At 36.2% G+C, this 10,432-nt stretch overlaps 1 protein-coding gene across 7 annotated transcripts in view; it reads left to right on the top strand.

Annotated features, from left to right (window-relative positions):
• Positions 1-10,432, top strand: part of ZNF711 (zinc finger protein 711) — a 37,174-nt gene that overhangs the window by 3,610 nt on the left and 23,132 nt on the right. For 6 of the 7 annotated variants that reach the window (XM_055122339.1, XM_055122333.1, XM_055122335.1 and 3 more), the window contains exon 3: positions 458-562. The exons of the other annotated variant lie outside the window; for it this stretch is intronic. In XM_055122339.1, the coding sequence (XP_054978314.1) occupies positions 484-562 (79 nt within the window). In that variant the 5' untranslated portion in view covers positions 458-483. The remainder of the gene's footprint in view (positions 1-457; positions 563-10,432) is intronic. 7 annotated transcript variants of the gene reach the window in all.

Raw genomic sequence — 10,432 nt, 5'->3', positions numbered from 1 at the left:
TAAGTAGAACCTCAGGAGAGAAGTGAAACACATCTTCATTTGCAGAACTTTTTTGAAGGGCTCATTTGGGTCTAGAAGAAATGGATGAGAGTCACTGAATGAAATTCTCTGATACTAGACACCTGAAGCATACAGTAACGTATAACATATTAACTATCGTCTAGTGCCATATTATTCTTTTTTACTATTATATTTTAATGAACTTCAGTGCTACCATTTTTACTGTTTTCCCATCACCTCTCCAATTGCTCATTTCCCTTACTGTTTCTTATTCTCCATTATCTTAGGTTTTTTCTCTATTTGGCTCTTTCTTTATGGTTGTCACATCAAGCATCTAATCAAAGCTTTTGTTTTTTTTCCTTTGTATTTGTGCACTTGTTTGAAAGACATTTTTTCCCGAAAGCAACTGATTTTGTCCTAAATATATTTAACCTACTTAAAAACTCTTTTTTTGCAGATATTTGTGAATAATCTTTGCTAAGTATGGATTCAGGTGGTGGAAGTCTTGGATTGCATACATCAGATTCTAGAATGGCTCATACCATGATTATGCAGGATTTTGGTAAAGCTTTTTCTTTGTTGTATTTTTTAAATGTCAGAATATACCCAAACATCAAAACTATTGAGGAACAAGAATTACAGTGAAAATAAAATATTTTCTAGGAAAATACATAGGTAGGGCTTACATTTATAAGGTAAATTTATGTATCTTGAAATTAATCTAATTTTTGTGGACAAATTGAAGTTAAGGAAGCAGAATATAGTGCTATTATTTATAATTCTGTTTGCCCTGCATGTGGCTGAGTTCAATCTCATATGGTCCCCTGAGCACTGCCAAGAATAATTCCTGACAATAGAGCCAGTAGTAACCCCTGAGCATCACCTGGTATGGTCTGAAAAACAACAAAAGTCAATTTGCATAAATAATTGCATCAGTATTTCACAGGAAATACATAAAAGTGACTTTGTAAAATAAAGTTTAGGTTATATTATTGATAATGCGAACAAAGGAAGTATTTTCTTCTTTTCAAAGAATTTTCCTGTTAAATGGTGATATAGGTAAAAATCATGCTCTTGGTGATTAATTATATTCTTATGTTGCATTCTGAAAGAGTTATTACTAATAGATGATGTTTTCTTTTATTGTAAAAAAACTTTCAACTTTTATATTCTTGTAATAGTTTCTTTGATTAAAATATGAAGATAATATTGAAAATCAACAAAATGCCAATTTGCACAGTATCAGTTTAAATGATATAGATATCTGAAGTATAAGAGGAAAGAATCAGAGTGAGAGCAAAGAGCCAAATGATAAAGAGAAAAAATAAACAAAAAATGAGATATTACTGAATATCAAATCTAAACTTAGGGGTTGGGGCTACAACTACTGATATTTTGTTTAATAAAATCCTGTTAGTGATTTCCGATAACTTTGAATATGTTATTTTCTGCCCCTTTTAAAAATCCAGAGTACTGAGTAAAAAATGATTCTAGTTTTGTTAGTTTTGTTAACTCTATGTTTATATTAGCAAAGAGCTGAATTCATTTTAATGAATTGGTTGGGTTACATAACATTTGAGGGTCCTTTTCAGTGATATGATATCTTGGCATTTCTATCTGATGAATTAAAGTACAATTTGTACATCAAGATTGAGTGTACTGGAGATCAAGATGACCCTGTAACTGATGAGGTAGAAATATTCATGTATTTGTTCAGCTAAGAGAAGTGAAGTCATGTTAGTTATGGATGATTTGGAAATCATTCTGGTTAGAATGAACTACAGAAATTTTAGAATGCAGGAGACTAATATAGATTTCAGGTGACCTTGTAAATATTTTGCTAGCCATTGATTTCAGATTACTGGCATACTTGAACTTCAGTATGATAAATAGAGTTTGGCCTGAATGTCAACTACTTTAATTTTAAAATAAGATATTGAGAACTTAATTCTATACTAATTCCCACTCCCCACTCTCTGCTGGGGAGTTTCTTTTCCTTTCCCTTCTACTTTCCAATAAACAGTTGTATTTCCCAAAAATGAAAGATATTTTAAAATAAAAGTAATGCAGTATATTCTTCATTTAATTATAAAATATTACCTACCCTGTAGCATTTGGTGAAGTGACAGAATCCTCTTCACTACTGAAAAAAATGCCAGTTGATGAGAAAACATTCCTTTCAAAGGATGAAAAAAATAACTTTAGTTTTGGCAAATAATTTATGTTCCTTTCTCCTTTCCATTGTTCTTCCTTAATGTCTTGAAGTTTATTTTTTTTTGGCTACATAATGTATTTATTGTATCAGGATAAGGTATAATACAAAACAAATGAAAGCAGACTGTAATTGTTGTTATTGAGAATAGAAAGAAAGAAAAGTCTTTATAAAAGCTAATATCTGTATGTAAAAGTTTAGAATTCCTGGAGCACGCAGCTGCATTTGTGGCCTTGTGACATTTGATATGTTGGTAATCTCTTATACAGGGCTTACTGACTCTAGGGGGAGATAAAAATCAATCTTCACACACTTTAAAGTTTTTGGATCATTTTTAGCAGATTATTCATAACAAGCAATGCAAAATAAATTTTTTAGGTCCTGCTTTGGGGGCAGGGTTTGGGGGACAGGGTGAAAACATTTGAAATATTGTGGTGGGTAGGTATAATAGTGGTGGGACTGGTGTTGGAATATTAAGTGTAATAAATTACTATGAACTGTCACTATCACCCCATTGCTCATTTATTTGCTTGAGCGGGTACCAGTAATGTCTCCATTGTGAGACTTGTTCTTACTGTTTTTGGCATATTGAATATGCCACGGGTAACTTGCCAGGCTCTGCCGTGCAAGTGGGATGCTCTCAGTACCTTGCCAGGCTCTCCCGAGAGGGATGGAGGAATCGAACCCGGGTTGGCTGTGTGCAAGGCAAATGCCCTACCTGCTGTGTTATTGCTCCAGTCCAGAGGTAACAGAAACCTTTACATTTTTTTTAAGTCTTTGTTCAGCTTCCCAACATTGAAATGGAAGTAGGAAGAGAAAAGCATCTGGGATTTGAAATGTCATCTGAATTCCCACCCTGTGGCCTCCCACTTGGATGAAGCAGTTAGGCACATAACTTTGTATTATTTATTTATTTATTTATTTATTTATTTATTTTATTATATTGAATCACTGTGAAAAAAATGCAAAGCTTTCAGGTATAAGGTCTCAGTCATATAATGATTGAAACCTCATCCCTTCACCAGTGCACATGTTCCACCACCAAGAACCCCGATATACCCCCTCCCACCCAGCCCCCACCTAAGTAGCTAATGATCTTCATTTTATTCTCTATACTTTGAATACATTCAATATTTCAATAGAGAACTCACTATTATTGTTTGGAATTTCCCCCCAACAATCAGGCCTGCTGAAAAGGCATCATTTAATAATTTCTTTTCATTGGTGAGAATGAAGATTTTATGAGCTCGTGCAGCCGCAACAGCGGCCGCGTGTTTTTGGATTTCTGATGTTTTAGTTCAGCTCACAGTCTAGTTGCATGTCTGTAAGAAGGCGCTCTGGGTGCCAAAATGGGTTAGAAGACCTCTTGGATCATAGTCTTTAGGATCAGAGGGTCTATTTCCCGAGCAGTAGCTCGGGATCTTATCTGGGCCGAGGGCGAGGCACATAACTTTTTAAAAGTGACACTCCATGCTGACTTTCAGTAAATGACAAAGCAAAACAAAAGTTTATTCTTTTTTATACTTCATACTTCATTTCCTTTTGGTTGCTGGGAAATGCAAACATGTATACTCAAATATATTTTGGGGTCTTTTTGGAGGGCCACCATATGGTACTATGGATTGAGTCTGGTCTTTCTGCATGTGCTCCAGCCCTTTGAACTATCTTTTCTGCATTTTATGTTCATTTTCATATGCATTTTATATTGATATTTAATTCATATACTACACAATTTCCCAATTTTAAAGTATATAATTTTATGATTTTTAGTATAGTCACAGTATTGTACAATTATCGCCTCAGTTGTCACTTCAGAATTAGTCAGGCAAGCATGCAATTTCTTCCTATCTTGTACATTTGATGAGAATACAATCATAACATGTGATCTTTTGTGTTTGTATTTAACATTTTCAACTTTTATCCATGTTGCAGTGTCTACCAGCATTTCATTCCCCTTAACTGTAAAATGACATTATATTATATGAATAAACTACATTTTATCTGTTCTTCGATTGACATATTTTCACAGAGTTGTGAAAACATGTTCTGTATATTAGAGTACTTTTGTGCCAATGATTTGCACTTTAGACTGGAATATGAGTGGTCATGGAGGTATGCCAAGGCATAGACATGCACTCACATGATAAACTTCTTGGAACACTTTTCATGGGAATTGGGGAGATACACATACACATATAGAAACACAATTGTTGTAATATAAACATACTTCCCAGCAGATCAAAGAAATTCTTTTATGTTCTGTTTTTTTTAGAAGTAATGAAATGAAAACTACTACATAATTTTAACTGGTACTTTCATAGCATAATTAAAGCATTTTGTAAAATGAATATCATGGAGTATTTTACTTATACCAGAAAAGATTCAAAACTACAACATTTTTTGTTAATAGCTCTTCATGTTTCAGTTGTCTAGTGTTATTTTGTTACTGGATTTTGAAAAAGTGCATTCTTTTAACATTCTTTAATTTTATGTTTAAATTTAGACATATACATTATGGTAGCTAAATTGTTTTGTGTATCGAGAAGATACAATTAGAAGTCAGGAACTATATTCTCATCATTTGATATTTTGGGATCAATTTCAAGTATTTTCACTTTGTGTGTGATATTTTAAGACATGCAAAGGTGTTAAACTAATTTAAGCACAGAGGGAACTTAAATTATCAGTACTTTTGATAGGGGCATTTATTTAGTGCCCATAATTTAGATTTCTTCTGAAAGCAATCACTTTGCTAAGTTCACATGCTTCCCTTGAACTTTTCAAATTTTAAATTTATAATAGAAATTAGATATACTTTCTTTAAATTCTGTTTACATTAAAACACATATTTCCTTTCTTCTGTTGCTATTGTTGCAATCTTCAGTGTCCCTACACATTTGGCTGTGGTGCTTTCATATTTGGTTCTTCTGCTTGCTGTTGCACATCTGGTAATGCCACTTGCACACTAACTTAGGTCCTTTACAAGGATAACACACTTTATTTTAAATTTCTTTGATTGAGGTTTTTTTCTTTTGCAGTGCTGCTGATAATGGTTTCTCATGCACATAATTCCAACACCACACCGTCACCTTTGTACATCCTCTCTCTCCCAAGGACCCTAACACTTATCTCTCCTTGAGGCTCCCCCCTTCAATTGAATTGTGTGGATAAGTTTTCCCATTAAGTTGCCTTTGGACCTTTGTTGCTACTGTGTATCTTTGTCCCACCTATGAGAGAGATGATTTTTATCCCTTTCCTTCTGACTGACTTCACTCAGTATGATATGTTGCAGTTTTGTACATGATGTTTCGAAGTCCATGGTTTTGTTCTTTATTGGTGCTGCATAACAGTTTGTATATATACCATACTTCTAGGAATCACATATTTTGCTTGTGATTCTTGCGCAAATGCTCATCAAGTGTCACATTCTTTTAGCTGTGTTCTTACTCATTCTGGTTGAAGTACTTTTCAGAGATTGCTGTAGTATTCACTTCATGGTGTCATACTGCTAGCTGTAGAGCTTACACATCGTTAGTTGTCATGCTTTCCTGGGTTTGCATGTTTGAGAAGTTGTACTTGATCATAGCTGTTTATATGGCAGAGATCATACCTTCTGTTATGTCACTAAGGCTCCTAGACAATAGATCTTCAGAGTCTGGAGACTGAACTCATGGACTCACTCTTGGAAGGCAGGTACTTTTTGCTACTGAATCAATCCCCAGGAGCCCCAGACATATATTCTAAGCTTCATAAATTAATGATATTTGTAAAAATAGAGTATAGCTTGTCAAGTGTAGTACACTAAGTGGTAAAATAATAAGATGGGAACTTGAGTGATTATGTGTTTCTTAATGTTATCTCTTTTTTGAATTGATTTTATACTTCTTAAGTGATATTTTCTCACAATTGTTACATAGTAAGAAAAATGTTCAGTGTCATTTAATGCTGCTTACTATAAGCTTTAAAATTTAAATTTTAAATGGCTGTGATGGGCTGGAGCAATAGCATAGCAGGCAGGGTGTTTGCCTTGCACGTGGCCAACCCAGGTTCAATTTCTCCATCCCTCTTGGAGAGCCTGGGAAGCTACCGAGAGTATCCTTGCCTGCACGGCAGAGCCTGGCAAACTAACCGTGGTGTATTTGATATGTGAAAAACAGTAACAACAAGTCTCACAATGGTGACTTTACTGCTGCCCGCTCGAGCAAATTGATGATCAACGGAATGACAGTGATACAGTAAAATGGCTGTAATGGGCATAATTACTCTTGCTCAGATTTTCCTTTCAGTAGTAACTTGATTAACTCAATAAGCCTCTTTATAAAGAGGGTTTTTCAGCCACATGCAAGGTGAAAGCACCCTACCTGCTATAGTATCTTTGCTCAGGATGGAGGAAAAAAGCAGTTTGGAGTCCAGCAACAAGTTCAGCAGGAGTCATGGGCAATCCTATTTTATCTGTAAAGACCATAGTTCCTTTATATTTAAATGAGAATAAGTTATTTGCTTATTTTGTTTTGGGCACAACTGGTGGTATTCAGGGCTTACTCCTGGCTTTGTGCTCAGGGGTTACTTTTGGTAGCTCTGGAGACCGTATGAAGTGCCTGGGATCAAACCTGGCTCAGCTGCATGCAAGGCAAAGAGCCCTACCCCTGTACAATTCCTCTGACCCAAAGTTACTGTTACCTAATTATTTTGATGCTTAAATCAGGTTGCTTAGTACAAACTCATTTCTCAAATATAGCTCGTGTGTAGTTATGTAATAAGTGACAATGCTTAGAAAACATATGAGCTGATTTAGTAGGAAGAACCCAGAGACATCTTAGTGGCTGTGTCTTGTTCATCCCCTGCACTACTATGTGCTTGAGTATGATCCCAGCTGTACTGGTACTTGGGATTCCTGGTGACTCAACAAAGTGTGCAAACACTACAACAAACGTGGTACCAGAAAGTTTGCACAACCAGTGTGCAGAGTGCCATAATCAAGGCTGAAGTGACCTGATGTTATCACAACAATAATAATAATAGCAAAGTGTTTGGGAAAAGAAACCAAAAAAACACACTATTAGTTATCTTGTTTTCCTTAGAGATTTGGATTTAATTTAATTTGGCCTGTAAGTTTCTACTAGAGTAGAGACTGAGTTAACTGGACATCACTTGTTCAGTCCATCTTGTATCATTCTTCCAACCAAGATAATCTAAACCCAGGCCAGCACTAGCATCAGTTTTTCTAAACCTTTTGTTTCTGCTCTCAACAATCAAACTAACCTTCAGAAATTCTCTAAGTGTGACTTCCCAAATTTATATCTGACCTGTGAAAAGAGCTTAATGTAATTTATTAGATTGTTTATATGTGTAGGATTATAGTACTGTGAATTTTAGACTGATCATTTAAGCTTTGCTTGATAACTTTTCCAGTCACATTTAAATGCTGAGTTTGTACCCTCTCCCTTGTCTTCAAAATAGCCAGTGAATAGAAAGCTGAATAGAAAGTATTTATTTTATTTGCATTCCATTCATCTACCGAATTTTCAAAATAGAAGCTGTATATCTGGGAGCAATATGGTAAATTATGTGAGGGTTTTAAAATAGTAAGATATAGAAGATTTGGAAGATTATCTTGAAGTGTAGCATTTCGGGGTAAAGGGACTTCATATGTTTTTGCTAGGACCTCAACATGTGCTTTGTCACTGGGTCGCTTCTGTAGCCCCTCTAATATTAGTGTTTTGATTGACTAGGGTATTGACAGTACCAGTTTTCTCTACCCTAATGTGTTAAATAGCTTCCTTAATAAATTGGTTAATGATAATGAAAATTGCATAGCAAATAACATTCTTTCAGGCATTACCATACAGAAAATGCAATGTATACTGGAAAGGGCTCTGTTAAATTTCTCTGTGTATAAAATTTTGTTATTACCTTTTTCTCTATAAAATGTGAAATCTATATGCATGCTATTATCAAAACAATTTGTCTAAAGTAAGTATTTTTTTATTTTATTGAAACACCGTGAGATAGTTAAAAGCTTTCATGTTTGGGTTACAATCACACGATGATCAAACACCCATGCCTCCACCAGTGCACATTCCCCACCCCCAATATCCCCAGTATACCCTCCCCTTCCTCCATGGCAGACAATATTCCCCATACTCTCTCTCTACTTTTGGGCATCATGGCTTGCAACACAGACACTGAGAGGCCATCATGTTTGGTCCATTATGTACTTTTGGCACACATCTCCCATTCTTATTTACTCCCCCAATTCAATGTATTCAACTTCAGTGTAATAATTCTTAAAAGATAAAGATGTTCAGGGACATTTTATAACACATAAAATGTATTAATCTTGCCATATCTTATTGAGTCACTTCATTTAGTATATTAGCACCCCTTTATATTTTCTTTTTAACTTTTTAATTAGACTTACAAAAATTAGGAAAAAATAATGCATGTGGGGCTGGAGCGATAGCACAGCGGTAGGGCATTTGCCTTTCATGGGGCCCACCTATGTTCGATTCCTCTGCCTCTATTGGAGAGCCCAGTAAACTACTGAGAGTATTGAGCCCTCATGGCAGAGCCTGGCAAGCTACCCGTGCATATTGGATATGCCAAAAACAGTAACAATAAGTCTCACAATGAGAGATGTTACTGGTGCGCGCTTGAACAAGCATTGGGATATCAGTGACAGTGACAATGCATGTGATCCCATATACTCTTATTTTTCATCCACCAATAGTGACATCTTACTATAATTATGGTGTAATATCAAAACCGCAAAATTAACATTGGTGCATTAGTATTAACCAAACTAAACATTTTATTTAGCTATCAGGATTTTTAAAATATGTATCTTATAGATTTGTGTAAGTACCACCACTATGCAGAAGTTGAACTGTACCATCACTCTATATATGCCATACTTGTATATTTACGTATACTCCCAGCTTATTACTATTTTGAGAGTCACTGTCACTGTGTCACTGTCATCTCGTTGCTCATCAATTTGCTCTAGTGGGCACCAGTAACATCTCCATTGTGACACTTGTTGCTGTTTTTTTTTTTTTTTTTGCATATCGAATGTGCTACAGGTAGCTTGCCAGCCTCTGCCATGCAGGCGAGATACTCTTGTTAGCTTGCCGGCTCTCTGAGAGGGGCAGAGGAATCAAACTCAGGTCAGTGGCATGTAAGGCAAATGCTCTACTCAACTGTGCTATCACTCCAGCCCATTTTGAGAATGTTAAATAAAAGTATATTTTAGGCCATAGAGATAGTACAGAGGTTATGGTACTTGCCTTGCATGTAGTCAACCCCAGTTTAATTCCCGGTACCATATGGTCCCCCAGCATTCCTGGGAGAAAACCCTGAACATTGCTAGGTGTATCCCAACCTTTCTCTAAGAGTATCTTTAAAAGTTTAGCTTGTTTTTTGGTCATACTTGGTGTTGCTCAGGGCTTACTTCTTGCCCTGTGCACAGGATTACTCCTGGTGGCGCTTAAGGTAACATATGTGGCGTTGGGGATAGAACCTGGGTCTGTTGCATGCAAAGCAAGTGCCTTACACACTGCATTATATCTCTAACCTCTCTTTAAATATTTTTGTATTTGTTTTTGTTGTTGAAGGATGGAGGAATCGAACCCGGATTGGCCATGTGCAAGGCAAACGTCCTACCTGCTGTGGTATTGAGAGACCAGCGGGTTTGATTCCTCCGCCCCTCTCGGAGAGCCCAGCAAGCTACCGAGAGTATCTCGCCCGCACACTAGAGCCTGGCAAGCTACCCATGGTGTATTTGATATGCCTAACACAGTAGCAAGTCTCACAATGGAGATGTTACTGGTGCCTGCTTGTGCAAATCGATGAGCAATGGGATAACAGTGACAGTTTTTATTTTTCTTGTAGTTAAGCTATCATGTTTATAATAGTGCTAACATTTATGATCTTGATGTACAGTATGTACAGTTATTGCAGTTATTTGACCTCACACCAACAAAGTGCCCAGAACCCTCCACCAATGTCTTTACATTACTTCTCTTTTTTTTTTTTGCTGGGTGGTGTGGGCCATATTTGGCTGAACTCAGTGCCTATTTCTGGTATTATGCTCAGGGATCACTCCTGCTGGTGCTCAACAGGCATATGAGGTGCTGGAGATCCCACTGGGTTGACTGTATGGAAGGCAAGCGCCATACAGCCTATACTATCCCTCTTACCTCTTTATATTTCTGGTCTCCC

This window comes from Sorex araneus, chromosome X (genome assembly GCF_027595985.1).
Source record: "Sorex araneus isolate mSorAra2 chromosome X, mSorAra2.pri, whole genome shotgun sequence".
Classification (NCBI taxonomy): Eukaryota; Metazoa; Chordata; class Mammalia; order Eulipotyphla; family Soricidae; genus Sorex; species Sorex araneus.
This window is presented reverse-complemented; position numbering and strand designations above follow the sequence as displayed.